Below are 17,636 nucleotides of genomic sequence, written 5' to 3' on the forward strand. Positions count from 1 at the left end.
TGCTGTTCTGGCATCCACCCTTCTCCTGGGCCCTGCTCGTGCTTCCCTGGTAACTGTCCTTGGGGCCCCCAGGGCTGTGGGGACCTTTGCTCTCATCTTCACAGTGCAGCCTTGTCTGCACAGCCCAGGCCTGGGGACTGAACCCTTATCCACTAGAGGGCCCAGTGTTCTGAGAGCGGTTTCTCATCTCTGCACCCAGTGGGCGTCTGCAAAACCCCGAGGACTCTTGGCTGTGGGGTGGGGGTGAGAGAAGTTGTGCATCAGAACTTGGCCTTTGCCACTGATGGCTGACCTGGCCTGTGATGAGCCAAGCCTCCAGGTCAGACTGGTAAACAAGGAGTGACCAGCACCTAGGCAGAACCTCCTTGCCACAGTGGCCCTCACTCCCCAAGGCCATGGCGGCAGTGGCAACCGGGGCTGTGTCCCTGGTCATGGCCCAGTGGGCGCACCGTGGTCCTTGGCTGGTAGCTGGGAAGAGTCATTGGGGATTGAAGGGGGGCAGGCGCCGGGTCTGAGAAGGTCTAGATGTGGGAGTGAGGTTTTCAGCAGTGGGGCTCATGGGATGGGGCGTGTGGCCATTCCTGGGGGCTGAGGTCTCAATTCACTGCATGGCGGCACCCACCTGGGGAAGGACCATACCTAGACCCTGCTCAGTGCCTCTGGCTCCCAAAGGAGACTTGGGGCAGGTCCTCTTGCCTGTGGGCCCCCATCCTCTAAAGAGAAAGAGTGGGAGTTAGGACCCCAGGGTTCAAGTCTGACCCAGACACACCCCTGCCTTGCCGAGCTTGCACATGGGCTCCTGTCACTCAGCATGCAGAACCCTCCCCAGGTGGCCCCTGTCCGGTCACACATCATTGTGCCTGGTTTGAGCCTGGCCGTGTCCTGGTTCCTGCTCTTGAGAGCTGAAGTGGAGATGGGACACTGCCTCCTGCAGCCCGTGTGGCCGAGACGGATGCTCCAGCCTGTTCCGTGGAGGGGCCATGCCTGCCTCACACTCCTGTCCCTTTGCTGATTTTTTGGTCTGGACTCCCCTCACTCCAAACTCCTTCCCCTGGTGACCTGCGGGGCTCTCAGCATTAATGGGCAACCCCTGTCCTTCAGTGAGAGTGGGGCCCGGGGTCCCTTCATCCCTGGGGTTCCCACTACAGCTCAGTCTGTAGAACACCCAGATCACACTTGGATGCAGCGTGCCTTGGGACCGCCTGCCCACCAAGTCTCCCACCCTGGGGCTGATCAGAGGCTCGTGGGGTGGAACCTGGAAATGGGGATTTTAACAATGACCTGTGGGAGAGTCACAGGTGGGTGGATGGTAGCTACACTGGACAAACTGGCCTACAACACGCCAGAGGCTGTTTGCCTCGTGCCCCTGCTCCCCGTGGTCTTGCCCACCTATTCTCGGGGTTCATCCTTCCTCTCTTCCCTGTCCGCCAAGGGAGGTGGCCGCGGTGGCCGCAGACTTCTGAGCTCTGCACTGGAGCTGTCCTCTGCCTCTTGCATTAAATAAACACATGGAGGTTTCCTCTGGCAGCCGCCCCTCCTCACCCCTGCGCCAGGCATGGTTCTTATGCTGAGGATACAACAGTAAAAAAAAAACCCCAAACAACCTTATTCCTAGGGAGCTTAGATTCTAGAGAGGGCAGACGAACTATAAACAAAACTATGCAAACGTGCCAGAGGTCGTGGGACTTTGAAGAAAGATACAGCAGGGGGATAAAAGCAAGGGGGCCAGGCAGAGTGCTAAGAGGAGGAGAGAGGTTTGAGTGAGAAGGTTGGACACAGCCCCTGGCCACCATGGGGACCAGGAGGGACAGCCTGCCTGGGAAGGGGGCACTGGGTGCACTGCGTCAGTGCCGAGGGCCCACTGTTTCTTGAGCACAAGTTTTGGGGCACACAGCCCGTGGGTGGCCTGGAGAACTTGGCCATCTGGGTTCATCCAGGGCCCGGTGTTGGCTAGGCCAGTGTGAAGAGCAAGAGGGAGTTAGCCAGCGAGCTTCTGAGTTCAGGGAGTACAGGAGAGGGAGGGCTGGGAACCCCTGGGAGATGAGAGTAGGAGGGAAACGCATGCTTCAGTCAGGATGGCAGAGGGTGAGTGTTCTGGCAAGGTCCTGATGGTGGCTTGGCCTTTGGTGGCTGGAGGTGAAGGTGAGCGGGTCGGAGGCATAGAGGCTGCAGGAGATTATTTGTTTAATGGCCCCAGTGAATCGCTGTTCTCTGCAGCCACACCCTTGAGTAGGTCACATGGCCGTGACTTACTTTGCCCAACGGAATTGCACAATTACCACGTGAGGCATTGTGAGGGAGCCTGCTGGAGGAGACGAGAGTTCCCCATTTTCCCAGCTGAGTCTTCAGACCCTGTCCTGAGCCATCCAGCCTCACCCAATCTAGTCCAGTCCAGAAGGACTGCCCAGCTGACCACAGACTCATGAGAAATAATGAATCAGTATTGTTTTAAGCCAGTACATTTTGGGATGGTTTGTAACTGATAGAAATGCTGTCATGGGGAACGGGGACTGTGGGTACTTGGGGGTCCAGGATGAATTGGTCAGGTGTCCTGGTCCTCCGTGAGGAAAGGGCGGGGACTAGGGGCAGGGGGAGGCCACAGCCGCTGGTTGAAACCTAGGTTGGACCAACACAGGGTGGAGGAACGGCCTGGCCGTGAGCAGATCGCCTCCCAGTTGTGAAGAACCCTGCGTGGATGGGAGAATGGCATTCTCACTTTGAGGAAGCTGTAGGGGATTGGGAGCCGGCCAGCCCCCTGGTGAGGGTTTGGGAGGTGAAGACGTTCAGTGAAGCTGTGGGCACATATGTTTAGGTACGGGGTGTTTGTTTATAATGTTTGAGATATGCAGTAAAACATTTATTTGCATTTTTATATCTCCCTTTTAATAAGGGGAATTGTTTTCCAAGATGGTTTTATTAGATATTTGTCTATTTTTTTAACTTATAAAAGCCTTACACGAAATTCAGATGATGTCGAAGTGCATAGATCAGAAAGGAGGAGTTGCCTCTCGTCCACCCCGTTTTCCTCGGGGGGAAGCCCTGCTAATCCTAACACAGTGCTTCTCCAGCTCTGATCTGCACCTGGATTACTAGGGATCCTCCTAAAGTGCAGGTTCTGACCCGGGAGGTTCTCAGCTGAGGCTTGAGATGCTGCACCTCTAACAGGTTTCCAGGTGATGCTGAGTTGGGGACAGCACTTTGAGTGGCAGGGAGATAACTGATGTGTTCATTCGCTTGGGGTAAAAAACATAAGGTCCCATATTTTTTATTAATCAAATTCAAAGTTTGGAGATTTTAGGGCTGTTGTTATCTTTTCTTCTTCCTGGGTTTCCGTGGCACCTCCTAGAGCCTCACTCACTCCAAGTCAGTCCCGGCAGATTCAGGGCAATTTGGCCATGTGGTTTCCATGGTGATAGTCCCCTCCACCTGCCCCCGCCTCCCAGGAGCCTCAGGCCCAGCTGCAATTACACATGTGTTGTACTGGTTGCTTGTATGACCCTCCCCACTTGCATGTAACCTCTGAGGGAGCTGGGGCAACACCATCATGTTCTCTGCTTTATCTCCAGCACCTGATCAGTGCCTGGCCCACAGAGGGTGCTCAACAAATATTTCTTGAATGAACAGTGAAAACCAAGCAAGATCATCCATCCTCTGTTTCTGTTTTTTTATTTTGAGGACGATTAGCCCTGAGCTAACAGCCGCTGCCCATCCCCCTTTTTTGGCTAAGGAAGACTGGCCCTGAACTAACATCCGTGCCCATCTTCCTCCACATTATATGTGGGATGCCCGCCACAGTACATCTTGCCAAGCAGTGCCATGTCTGCACCTGGGATCTGAACTGGCGAACCCTGGCTGCCGAAGCAGAACGTGCGAACTTAACTGCTGCGCCACTGGGCCGGCCCTGATCAGCCATCCTCTGGCCATTGTTCAGCATTCCTGAGCTAAGAATCTCCATGTTAGACTGATGTGGGCTCAGCAAGCCAAGGAGTTGACAGAAAAATTTCTTGGACTCTCAAGTTCTGGCAGTCATGCTCTTTTATTCAGAGAATAGCATGGAATAGCATGGGGACAGGACCCGTGGGCAGTAAGAGCTGCAATGGGTTGAGGGCAGGGCTAAATTTATAAGGCATAGGTATGTGAGTTATTTCTTTACAAGACAAAGGAAAGATTATGTTAAAAAAAAAAGTCATTAAAATGGTATCAGTTCATGTGGGGTCTGGTTATCGGGTGGTCCTATAACTTTAGATAAGAATCAGATCGGATCAGGTCGAGATGTCCTATGCTTCCTGGAGGATGATATAGATCGGTATGTAGGGCAGGACGCCTTGGACTTCTCTCCTCAGGGCAGGGGCAGCCTTGATTCTCATCAAGACCACTCAAGGTGGGGTTGCTCTCTTGACAAGGCCAAGGGGAGACCTGGCTTTCTGCTATGTGGCCACAGGGCCTGACCAAAAATTGTCCATGGTCTGAGAGTTGTACATGTGTCTCAGGAGATGGAATCTCCCACTTCTTCCACTCCAGCCACCCAGACACAACCCCTTCAAGAGCCTGGAGGCCTCTTCCCAGAGTCATGCCCCACCCCCTCCCATATGCAGGACGCCCTGTGCCAGAACATGTTCTCCATAGACACTTACCTGTCCTGGGGTGCCCGGGGACACAGTGACTGAAGGTCTGATTCGCAGTCTCTCTCATGACAGATAATCCCAGATCTCTCCTCCATGCCAGACTCAGTTGTTTATGGGTTTTTTAAAAAAATTGCAGTAAAAACACGTAATATAAAGTTTACCGTCTTAACCTCTTGAGTGTAGTTCACTAGCATAAACTATATTCACATTGTCGTGCAACAGATCTCTGTCATTTTTCACCTTGAAAAATTGAAATTCTGTACCCATTAAATAGCAACTCCCCATTTCCCCCTCCTCCTAGTTCTTGGCAACCACTACTTTCTATTTCTGTGAATTTGACTGCTCTAGGAACCTCATATAAACGGAATCATACAGTATTTGTCTTTTTGTAATGGCTTTTTTAACTTAGCATACTATCCTCCTTTTTAAGGCTGAATACTATTCCATTGTCTGTATAGACCACACTTTACTCATCCATCATCAGTTGACGGACACTACGGTTGCTTCCACCTCTCATCTGCTGTGAACAGAGCTGCTGTGAACATGGGCGTGCAAATATCTTCACAATCTTGCTTTCAGTCCTTTTGGATACATACCCAGGAGTGGGATTGATGGATCGTATGGTAATCCTATCTTTAATTTTAGTTGTTTACGTTTTGTTTCTATTAGATTCCTGGTATTTTCGAGAAACCTCTATTCCGGGTTATTAAAGCCTTTGCAATGATGGTGTGACTCTGTCGCCACCTGGTGGCCATTGATGTGTTTGCAGCAGCGGGGAAAGTGGCCTATATTTGTTGAAGGTCTTGGAAGGTCCTTAGAAATTTTTTTTGTTTCCCAGGCCCCCTCTTCAGCAGTCCCGTCATGCCGTTGTCTGGCCGTTCTTCGAACACTTCCACTGACGGGGAGAGGTGACTCTGTTGCTTGGCATCCAGCTCCATGGATGGACAGCAGTTGTGAAAAAAAGATTCTTTACCCAGAGAGAAAATTCTCCCCTTGTCATATCTGACACCAAAGGAAGGACCAGGGTGAGTGGGAAGCTGGTTTATGGGGACATCGGGGTCCTAGAACAGGTAGCTGACAGGCCAGGGTTAGCTTGGGCGTCTGATTGCCTGAACTCGCCGCTGTCTCGGCTGCCCTGAGCGTGAATCAGTTCTGTGTTCCGGCTGTTTCCAGAGATCACCGAGCCTCTGATTTAGTGATGATAGTGATTTAACTCTCTCTCAGATGGATTTCATGTTTCCGCCCTTGGCCACACATGTTTGAAATTAAAGCTGAGTTTTGATATGAACTGAGAACCAAACTTTTCACTGATACAGACCAGCGGTCCCAGCTGGTCAGGATGAAGGTATTTTACTTATATATTAACTAGGGCTGAGCCATAGGTATTTAGGTTAAAGTACGTAATGAATGGGACAGTCTGATAGCGCAGGGGCAGAGCCTGAGTCAAATGCCCTCCAGAAAGGTCAGTTGGGAGGAGGTCTGTCTTCTCTCTGAGACAGTCCTGGGACCGTGTCCAGAGAACTGCCCAGGCCTGAGCCCAGTAGACGCTCAGTAAGCGTCGTGTCTGCCGTGAAGCGATGTGATTGAGAGAGAAGCCCGGGGCAGCCAGGACCAGAGGGGTGGGGAAGGCTTTGTCATTTTTTATTGTCGATTTCCAGCTTAATTCTCCTGTAGTCAGGAAACATAGCCTGTGTGGCTTCACGTCTTTGAAATTTGTTGAGACTTGCCTTACGGTCGAGCATAGGATCGATTTTGAAAATGTTCCTTGTGCATCTGAAAAGAGTGTGTCCCATTTTTGTTACATGCTAAGCCTCTTGTCCAAACACCCAACATCCTGGTTTTTCTGTCTGCTTCTTTTTGTGGACCTAGATTAGCCAAGCCCCAAATGACACGTGATAAGAATGTTTTTTAAGCCACTGAATGTTGGGGTGGTTTGTTACTCAGCATTGATGTGGCAGTAACTAGTTGATACAGAAGGTAGACTCATGTCCACCAAAAAGCCCTGAGGAAAAGGAGCCATGCACCGGGCTTAGCAGGGTAGGGGAGGGACTTAGAAGACTTGGAACTTTGCTAGAAACGAGTGGGATGAAGGAGTGGGGGATCCAGAGCCATTGTGACTGTGCCCGTGTCTTGGTTGTCCTCCGGGACTCGGGGCAAGCTTTCCGTGCCTCCCCTGCAGCCGTGGATAAAGCTCTGACTTGGGCTCAGACAGTCCTGGGTGTGAATCCCAGCCTGGCTGTTACAGCTTGTGACTCTTTCCTGCTCCGAGCCCTGGCATCCTCGGCTACAGAGTGGGAGAACCCGGAACTTTTCAGAGTTGCTGAAGGGGTTGGAGAGAACACTGGCACCCCCTCGGGGCTCAGAAAATATGGCTCTTAGGATGTTATTGCCAAATGCCTTCTCGTTCCTTTCTCACGCACAAGAAACCCTGCAAAGGAGAAGTTCATGTGCTTGTTTCAGTTGACTGCTCTGAGCGGAAGTTACTAGAAAGTGGTCAAGTCAGGACTCGAGCCCAGTCTTGGACTTGAAGGCTGGCACTTTAGCATTGCCCTGTTCCATGTAATCGTCTGTTTCGTACTTACCAGCCTGGGAAGGGGGGTGGTGCAGTAGATAAAGCAGATGCGTTAGGTACAGGGTCAGTCTTTAAAGACTTTCCGTGGAGTTCAACATACAGGAAACCACACAAACCCCAAGTGGACAGCTGGATGAATTTTCACAAAGAACACACTCACATAATCAGCAAGCAGATCAAGAAATACAAGACGACGAGCATCCTGTAAACCCCGTCCCCCCACCAAGGGTAAACACCACCCTGACTTCAAACACCATAGATTTGTTTTGCCTTTTTTAAACATCGTGTAAACTGAATTTCACATTATGTGAGATTTACCCATGTTGACTTGGGTAGTTAGTTTGCTGCTTCTCACGACTGTATAGTATTCCATTGTCTGACTTTTCCATAATTTACCTACTCTCCTGAAGAACATGTGGAGCGTTTCTGGATTGGCTATTACAAATAGTGCGTTATGGGGCCAGCCTGGTGGTAGTGTGGTTGGGTTTGCGTGCTCCACTTCAGTGGCCTGGGGTTCACAGATTTGGATCCCGGATGCGGACCTACAAACCGCTCATCAAGCCATGCTGTGGCGCTGTCCCACATACAGAGTGGAGGAAGATTGGCACAGATATTAGCTTGGCGATAGTCTTCCTCAAACAAAGAGAGGAAGATTGGCAACACATGTTAGCTCTGGGCCAATCTTCCTCACCAACAAAAAAGCGGATAGTGTGTTATGAATAGCTTGTCCTCATCTTTTGGCAAACTCCTGTGCACACTTCTGGTTTATAGATATCTGGGAGTGGAATTGCGGGGATGGGCTCCATTTCACTGGGCCACTTGCCGCTTGCTAGCTTTGTGAACCGAGGCAATTTATTTAGCTTCTCTGAGACTCACTTTTCGTATCTGTGTATTGGAAATAAAAATACACAGTGCAGCGGCCAGGACGTAATAAAATAACGTCTGCAGGGCAGCCTCCTGGCCCAGTGTAGCTCCCCTTTCTCTCCTCCTGCCTCGGCCATGCCGCAGCTCTCTCTGCCCTAAGTCGTGGATTTTCTGCTAGGTTCCCCCTTTGCCAGGAATCCTCCCCATGAACTTGGAAAGCTTGCCCGCTCTCCAGTGCCGGTGGGGGTGCCCTTCCCCGGTCCATTGTCTGCTTTCCTTTGTGAGTCAATCATGGCACCCAGTCCAGCATTCACTTGCTGTGGTCACTGTCACCGCTAACAAGTGTCCTTATGATGGTCCCTGTAGGAGTGTGGCTGGGACAGGTCCCGCAGAGGCAAGGAACAAGGGCTGAGGAGGAGAGGGAACAGGCGGCTGAGATCCAGCTCAGGAACTTAGAATGGACGTTCCTCCTCTCTTGCCTGGTCTTACCCCCAAGATCTCCTGGCAGGAGTTTTTCTTAAGCCCTTTATTTCCTTACGCTTCCTGAAACACCTTGAGTCAGGCTGGGAGGCTGCGAGTGCTCCAAGTGGGGAACCTACCCACAGGGGGCTCTGTCAAAATAGAGCTGCCCTCTGTCTCTATGTAATGGCAGCCTGGAGCCTTGTGTGAAGGAGGATTCTGAAAGTACTATAATTGATTAGTTATGTCTGCTATATGCACAGGAGGTGGTAGTGGTGGCACACCTTTCACGTATTTACTATCTCTGGCTTAAAGGTATTGGTTAGTATTAATTAGAATGGACATGCATTTGATTTAGAAAGATAAATGGAATTTTTTTTAATAGGTGAGTTAAATGTTTTCATTTATATGATTATTGATATATTTGGATTGATTTCTATCATTTAATTGTGTTTTCTCTTTACTATTCCTTTTTCCTCTTTTTCTTTGTTAAAAAATATTTCTGGGGGCCAGGCCGGTGGCACAGTGGTTAAGTTCACACGTTCTGCTTCTCGGTGGCCCGGGGTTTGCCAGTTCGGATCCCGGGTGCAGACGTGGCACCGCTTGGCATGCCATGCTGTGGCAGGTGTTCCATGTATAAAGTAGAGGAAGATGGGCACGGATGTTAGCTCAGGGCCAGTCTTCCTCAGGGAAAAGAGGAGGACTGGCAGTAGTTAGCTCAGGGCTAGTCTTCCTCAAAAAAAAAATTCTGTTGTTTTAGAAGCTATTTAAAATTTTTGATATACATTTTTGTTATTTGATGTTTCTATCCCCCTGAACAATGCCCTCCCCTAGCCTATTTTTATCTAGTTTTATCATTTTGAATTCAAAATTGATGATTTTCTCAGTTGATTAAATTTGTTTACATATCTTATACATTTACTTATTTATCATTGTTTCTCTTACTCCACTCTATATTTTTTTGCTGAATGCTGCCACCCCTGTTGCCACTACTAGCAGTAAGTGATTTGGTGGGAAAAATTGTATTCCTGCCATGCTTGATGTATGTTCTTTGTTCTGAAATGGTGTATAAGCACGCTGTAACCCATGCTTCCTCAGAGTGCTTTCTTCCCTGGTGGAGAGAGCACTTCCAGGCTAGTCCTCAGCATTGGCTCAATATCACTCTATGTTTCTTATCTATAGATTGGTTATTGCTTATTTGCATCGACACCGCTAACGTCTTTTTCTGTTCCAGGATCCAATCCAGGGTACCACATTGCATTTAGCATATATATTAAACTATTTTTACTATGGAAGATTTCAAATTTATATAAAAATAGAGACAACAGTAAGATAAATTTATATGAAAGTAGAGAATAGTAAAATTTATCCTTCACTCAGCTTCAACAATGATTAACTCATGACCAATTTGTTTCCTTCATACCCCAAACCAAATTCCTTTTTTCTTTATCCTGGTCCTGTTGACCTGCAGTTTACAGATATGCACCCTATGCATCATTTCTTATTTCCTCTGCTTCCTGGATGAAATTCTCTAGTCCATGTACTTTATTTATCATGGAGTTTCTGAGGCCAACACCCAGAACTTCTTTTTTTTTCCGAGAAGAAATCCTTAATACTTTGTAGAAACAGTTGAAGGGGCCAGGAAGTTATGATTACTTAAAAAAACAACAGTTAAGATTTCTTCCTGACAAATGTGTATTTTAATTTTTGACCAGATAATGCATTCCCGTGTGTTCACATATAAAAAAGCCTATCATCCCTGCCTGCAGTTGCCTTGTTCTCTTCCCAGGAGGCAGCTGACATGAGTTTCTGGTGAAGAGATCGGCAGGACTTTTCTGTAGCGATTAGAGAGTAAATATTTTGGGCTTTGTGGACAGACCCCTGTCTAGAGTGACCTTGGAGAGGAAATTTATGCAAACACAAGCACAGACCTATACACGTCCTTTCCCACAACTCTACAAAAATGGTGGCATCATATAGAGAGTGTTCCAGACTTCTATCTGTTAACCCAGAGGTTGGCAAACTATGGCCAAATTCAGCCCGTCACTGGTTTCTGTAAGTAGTTTTATTGGAACCTATGTTCATTTGAGCCAGCTGTGGTCTAATGGTTAAGATTGGCGCTCTCACCACCGTGGTCTGGGTTCGTGTTCTGGTCAGGGAACCACAGCACCCATCTGCCATTTGTCATACTGTCACGGCTGTGTGTTGCTGTGAAGCTGAAAGCTCTGCCAACGGGATTTCAGATACAAGCAGGGTCACCCATGGTGGACAGGTTTCAGGGGAGCTTCCACACTAAGACAGACTAGGAGGAAGGACCTGGCCACCCACTTCCAAAAGAATTGGCCATGAAAACCCTACGAATAGTGCGGGGCATTGTCTGAAACAGCGCCGGAAGGTGGGAGGATGGCACCAAAAGACCAGGCAGGGTCCCACTCTGCTGGACGCAAGGTTGCCACAAGTCAGAATCAACTCATTGGCACTAACAACAAACGTTCATTTGTCTACACAGTGTCTGTGGCTGCTTCCGTTCTACCAAGGCAGAACTGAATAGTTGTGACAGAGACTATACAGCTCACAAAAAAAACCTCAAATATTTTTTCTCTGGCCCTTTAGAGAAAAGTTTGCTGGTCCCTAAGTTAAAAACACATCTTAGCCTTTCCCTGTCAGTACAGAAAGAGCTTTACTCTTTTTCATGGCAGCATACTATTTCCTAGTATGGCTGCATCGTGCTTCATTTAATCAAGCTCTCCTAATGGATACGTAGGTCATTTCTGACCTTTTGCTGCTACAAATAATGCTGCAGTGAATAACCTTATGTTTACCTCATTTTCCACATGTGTGAATGTATTTACAGGATGAATTCCTAGAAGTGGAATGGTTCCATTGAAGCAAATGCACTGATCATTTTTAAAGCTATGGTCAAATTGCCCTCCATGGAGTTTTATCAACTTATATTCTCACAAATGTTACGAAAGTGCCCGTTTGGCCCCACCTTTGCCAGCAGAATCTCTTAAGCCTTTTGATCTTTACCAATCTCCTTCGGTGGAAAAAAAAAAGCATTCCAGTGAAGTTCACGTTCCGTGCCTTTTATTCTGGTGAGTTGCGTCTCCTTTCACGTGTTTAAGAGGCACACATCTTCTTTCTGCTGCCTGTGGTTTACTCTCCGGGTCTGAGGGTCTTTTGGGGGCTGGTCAGGGATGGGGGATGGTCCTCTCTCTCTGACTCTCTTGCGTCGCTCTCACAAACAAGCTTTTGGGGAACAAAAGTCTTAAGGATGAACATGGGGTGGCAGTTAGGGCCATCGACATTCCAGACCTCAGCGTTGGGGAGCCAGGGGGACACCGGAGGGGCACTTCCATTCTGCTCTGAACTCAGAAGGCTAACTTTGAGAGGGCTCGAGCTGTCCTCCTCTGCTGTGCTCCTGTTGACAGAGGCAGCCTCGTGCTCCTCCAGCTTCTTGATGGGAACCACGTGGCAGGCATTGTATTTGCAGCTGGCCATCTTTTTGGCTTTCTTGGGATTCTTTCTCCTGCATGATGCCAGGTGGTACTGAATCTGCTGAGCGGGATTCGGTGGTGAGGGTTGTAAGGGCAAACTTCCAAGGCTTCTGGCTCCATGAGAAATTGTTCTTGAAGCAGAATGGTCACTGCCAAGAGTCAAAACAAAATGCCCCTCTTGGAAAAGGCCCTTGGTGAGAAGAATGGAGATTTTCTCTGCCCCAGCGTTGGCCTTGTACGCACAGGTCTTATCAGCTCACGTTTCCTGTTCTCTGGGACCACGAGTAGTGGATTAGAAAAAGGACAAGGAGCTGTCAGGAGCAGCTGCACAGAGAACAGAGTTATCAAATGGCACGTGAGACAGAAGAACTATGTAAAGCAGATGCAAGAGCCAAAACCCCACACTGCCCTGCCTGGAAGGTGAAGAAGGTATGTACGTGCCAGCCCTGCGTGACTCTGCAAGTTATGCTGTGTGATGTCATGGTCACAATGGGCAGCGTGAGTCCTCAGGAAGAGGCTACTTGTTGTCCACCACTTTCATAGGGGTGGGGCACTTTGGGGACAGCTGTCATGCAAAATTGTTTGTGGCATGTCTGTGACCATTTAACTGTCTTTAAACTCACCTGTTTAATATAATCCCCCATGTATTTGGGTTTAAATCTGCCATCTTATTATGTGCTTCTTGACTTATTCTTCGGTTTATTCGTTTCTTCTTTCTTCTCTTCTTTTAAACAGACAGTTTTAAAAATTCTTTCCACCTCCCCACTATTTTGTAAGTTATACATTCTCTAATCGTTTAGTAGTTACTGTACAAATTGAAACCTTCATAGATAACTTACCAAGGTTTAAAGTTAATAAAAGTTTCACCCCCTTCCTGGATATTATGGACTTCTTCATTTACTCCCCCCTTGACTTATTACGTTATTGTTCCCCGTATTTTTTTTTTTTTTTAAGATTTTATTTTTTCCTTTTTCTCCCCAAAGCCCCCCGGTACATAGTTGTATATTCTTCGTTGTGGGTCCTTCTAGTTGTGGCATGTGGGACGCTGCCTCAGCGTGGTTTGAAGAGCAGTGCCATGTCCGTGCCCAGGATTTGAACCAACAAAACACTGGGCCGCCTGCAGCGGAGCGCGCGAACTTAACCACTCGGCCACGGGGCCAGCCCCTATTGTTCCCTGTATTTTAATCCTAATTTTTAAAAACTTGACAAGACAGGATTGCTGTTGTCCTTTTACATCGTCAAAGCTTGTGTGCACTCTTCCTCCTGTTCACTCCTCTCTGTTTTTGCACCTCAGACCCACCGTGTGGGATCCCTTTGTGTCTGCTGGAAGTTTATCTTCTAGAATTTCCTCTTGGCAAACACTTTTGGTTTTGTTTGTCTGAAAATGTCTTTATTTCATCCTCCTTCTTGAAAGATATTTCGCTGAGTATAGTGGTGTTATTTTCTTTCTTCACACTGAAGCTGAGTTCAGTTTCTTCCAGCTTCCACTCCCTGCTTGAGAATTCAGAATTCCATCGTTACCTAACTTCTTACGAAGGTAATCTATTTCTTTTCCTATGTCTGTTTTAAATGATTTTTCTTTATCTTTTATTTTTCTATAGTTTCATTGTGATGTTGACCTGTGGGTTTCTTTTTATTTATTTGTTAGACCTCTGGAATCTGTGGATTATTGTCTTTCATTAGTTTTGGAAAATGCTCAGCCATTCTCTCTTCAAATATCACTTCTACTTATTCTCTCACGTCCACTGGAATGATAAATGTCACTTCCACTGACATTTCAATGTCCAAAGCAAGTGTCTTGGCCACACCTAACTTCAAGAGTCAAGGAGGTACACGTGCTCAGAAGGAGGAGAAAGGAAACTTTGTCAAGAGTCCTAAGAACACCTCCAGTCTGTCCTTCTTATCACCAGTGTTTGTTCCCTTTTTCTCCATGTGCACAGAGTGTACTCCTTCCTACCCAAGGGAGAAAACCCAGAGTCCCAGCTCAGAGTGGGGGATAAACAGCTTGGTCAGGGCTCATTTGGGGCTTCTTGGGTCCTGGCAGGACCTTTCTCTAGACTAGTGGGAATTCTAGTACCTCCAACCAAGTTGCCCCCTGTGAGGAATGAGAGGGCCACGGAGTCACGCTCACTGTACCCTGACCCATGCACCCCAGAGATATCTCCTGGCATACTTTACTAGGAAGGTGTCCTTGGTAAATCGTAACTTCCGTATCATTGATGTGACAGTGTCCATTTTCTCTGAGCCTGTAACCCAGTATTGAGGGAACTATGACATTGACCCTACTGGGAGTTAACAGGTGGCTCAGCATCTGCTCTTACAAACCCCTAAAGCCTGGCATGGTGTTTGTTGACAACACTGGCAATGCTTTTGCTTTTTAAATTCTCAGTCCTACAGCCTTTTTCGCATGTGTGACCAGGAGTGGCCCAAGCTCGAGTAATTTAGGCATTTGTAAGGCTGTGAATGGAGATGATAATGAAAGCACTTCATCTGTCATTGAAATCGACATAAAGGACAGGGCATTAGCTATTGCAGGTTTCTTTGTGGCTAAGCACCCATTAGTGCCGCAAGCCACCATTTAGCCCATTAGGGAGAGAGGGAAGGCCAGGGTTGTTAATGCTTCTAATGGATGTCTTGAATGGTCCTCAAGCCTGCAGCCTTCCCTCAGCATCCGCTCTGAGCCTGGGACCTGACAGGATGCTCACCATGGCAACACAAGGGAAGAGACGGATATAGATGCACCTGTCTGGGTGGCACTTCTCAGGCCCGTCTGCATGTATATGACCAGTAATGCAAGCGAGGTCAGATATGCTTTCTGCTCACTCCTGTTCCACACTGATCATCTTGAGAGATGCTGCCAACAGATGGTAATGAGAGCTTGGAGAGGAGAAGGTCACAGAGCATGCAGAAACAAAGTTTTCTGAAAATGAAAAATCATATGTCCTGGCCAGCCAAGTCGGCAATGATCATTATGGGGTGGTATGGAGCAGTGGAAGGATTAGAGTTGCTACGAGTCTGAAACTTTCAAGCTTGGAGAGACTTCTGATGACACCAAGGCCAGCTTCTCTCCCAGAGGCAGCTCTCCTCTGGTCATATAGTGATGGGGAGCTCCTACCTCCCCAGAGAGTTCCGTTGTTAGGTTTCATCCACTGAACTAAGCTGACCTGCCTCTTCATGGCCTTTGGCAGTTAGTGTTAACTTGGTGACCTCGGCCCCAGGAACATCCTCTGGGATATCCCAAGCATGTCAAACTCACGCCCTGTGTACATGGCATTGGAGTAGGGGTGTCCACTCCATTCCTGGCTCCTTGTGTGTCCCTGCATGTCCAGCAGACTGGTGTGGACAGCCCAGCCAGCCCCTCTGAGCCCTTGAGCTCTGGCCCAGGGCTTCTCCATGCTGCCCTTTCTGGGCCGTTCCTTGTTCAAGGCTGCTCTGGTCTCAGGCCATCTGGGCTCCTGCTAGTTCTTTCGATTCGAGGGCCTTATTTTGAAAACCCTCAGTGTAATGCTGTGCATCACTTCTCAAACTAACATGCGCACAAATCACCTGGGATCTTGTTAAGATGCCAGACTGGGGTTATCTTTGTCAGGTGTATGTGTCACGGCTGCGCTGGACTTGTAAAATGAATCGGAAAGCATCCTATCCTTTTCTGTTTTCTGGACAGTTTAAACAGCCTAGAAACGTTCTTTGAAAGTTTGAAAGAGCTTGTTTGCTGAACTCTCTGACTCATATTCGTTTGGGAAATCATTCTGTCAGTTTCCAAGTTAGTTCTGTGGTTTTCTGCTTCTCTTGGCAATTCCTATTTTTCTACAAAAGTATGCTGTTACAGACTGAATTGTGCCCCCCTAGAATCCACATGCTGAAGCTCCAACCCACTGTGACTGCATTTGGAGATAGGACCTTCAAAGAAGTAATTAAGTTAAAGGAGGTCATGAGGGTGGGGCCCTCATCCAAATGGACAGGTGTCCTTATAAGTTGAGGAAAAGACGCCAGGGATCTATCTCTCTCCCCAGGAGTACAGAGGACAGGCCACGTGAGGACACAGAGAGAAGGCAGCTGTCTGCAAACCAGGAAGAGAAGTCTCACCAGAAACCCTGCCGGCACCTTGATCTTGGCCTTACAGTCTCCAGAATTGTGAGAAAATGACTTCTGTTGGGTAAGCCAGCCAGTCCGTGATTTCTTGTTACGGCAGCTGGAGCAGACGAGAATACATGCATTCTCTACTGAACACTCCAGGCTAACCAGCACACATCTGTATTTGCTGTTCTCTTTAATTTGAAAACTCTCCTCTGCATCTTTAGCTAAATTTCCCTTCCTTTTCTAATTTCTTTTTTATTTAAAGATTGGCACCTGAGCTAAAATCTGTTGCCAATCTTTTTTTTTTTTTTTTCTTCTTCTTCTTCCCAAAGCCCCCCAGTACATAGCTGTATATTCCAGCTGTGAGTGCCTCTGATTGCGGCATGTGGGACACCACCTCAGTGTGGCCTGATGAGTGGTGCCATGTCCACACCCGGGATCTGAACCGGTGAAACCCCGGGCCGCCGAAGCAGAGCCCACGAACTTAACCACTCGGCCACGGGGCTGACCTATCTAATTTTTTTGGATTCTCTCCCTCACTTGCTCGCTGTCCCTCCCTTTATCAGACTCTTACAAGTCTAGATATCTTACAGCTATTTGTAAGTAGCCGAGTCTTATATTTATCAATTCTGGTTTTTGTTTTCTATTTCATTAACTTTTACCTTTACTTTTCCTTCTCTCCCTAGGTTTGTCTCTGTCTTGTATTCTGGCTTCGTGAGTTGGATGCCTCGTTTACTTTCGGTCTTCCTTGTTTAATGACAAAAACACTTACAGCCACAGGGCGTGTGTGGTTACATTCCAAGGGTTTTGCTCTGTGGAATTCCAATTGCCATTATGTTCTCCGTGGCCTATAATTGCTGTTTCATTCCCTTCTTTGACTTGAATTATTTAGAAATAAATTTCCGAGTGATTTAAATTTTTTTTAGTTAGCCGTTTGTTTTCAATTTCTGTTTTTATTGGATTGTGGTCAGATAATGTGGCCTGAAAGACTATATTGCTCATTAGGACCTCTGAGGTTTGCTTTGTGGCCTAGAATGTCATCCGTTTCAGTTGTTTCCTTAGAGATGTTTGAATTAAATGTTTTATCTGTCTGTATGTGTTTATCGATTGGAGCTTACCTTTCTGAGCTGACTTTCCTTGGAATGCGGGTCCTACACGTCACTCTAGGAGCTGGCACAACGCCTCCCTCTCCTGAGGATTCAGCCGGGGTCCAGTGTGTCCGCCAGCACGGACCCAGGGAGTCCCAAGGTAGAACAGCCCTCGTCCCTTTGCTCAGTCAATATTTCCTGAGTGCTGACTTTTCTCCTTAACATCTGATCCTGCCTCAAGCAGCTAGTTTTCCAAGGACCGTATTTCAGAAAAACTCTGTTTTAAGGTTTTCTCTTCTTTTTTTTTGAGGCACAACCATTGATGAAGAATCATAGTCGTCATTCCTCAGGTCTGGCCCCTCCCTCTGAAACTCTGAGCCCCTCCGTGAGTCCTGAGGCTTCTCTGCTCGTTTTTACAGGAGGAGGAGCTGCCGTGGGGAATGGCCGTGTGGTC

At 47.8% G+C, this 17,636-nt stretch overlaps 1 protein-coding gene and 1 long non-coding RNA gene across 2 annotated transcripts; one reads left to right on the plus strand and one right to left on the minus strand.

The window, feature by feature from the left end:
* Positions 1-11,676: 11,676 nt before the first annotated feature.
* On the minus strand, positions 11,677-12,137 carry GTSF1L (gametocyte specific factor 1 like). The gene is given in 3 exon segments (XM_070485427.1): positions 11,677-11,787; positions 11,863-12,071; positions 12,074-12,137. Coding segments are annotated over 3 exon segments (384 nt in total).
* Positions 12,138-15,803: 3,666 nt separating this feature from the next.
* LOC139040270 (uncharacterized) lies at positions 15,804-16,994 on the plus strand. Its single transcript, XR_011494439.1, has 3 exons — positions 15,804-15,927; positions 16,031-16,173; positions 16,781-16,994. It is a non-coding gene; the product is annotated as an uncharacterized lncRNA (long non-coding RNA).
* The last annotated feature ends 642 nt before the right edge of the window (positions 16,995-17,636 follow it).

Source organism: Equus asinus, chromosome 15 (genome assembly GCF_041296235.1).
Source record: "Equus asinus isolate D_3611 breed Donkey chromosome 15, EquAss-T2T_v2, whole genome shotgun sequence".
Taxonomy (NCBI): Eukaryota; Metazoa; Chordata; class Mammalia; order Perissodactyla; family Equidae; genus Equus; species Equus asinus.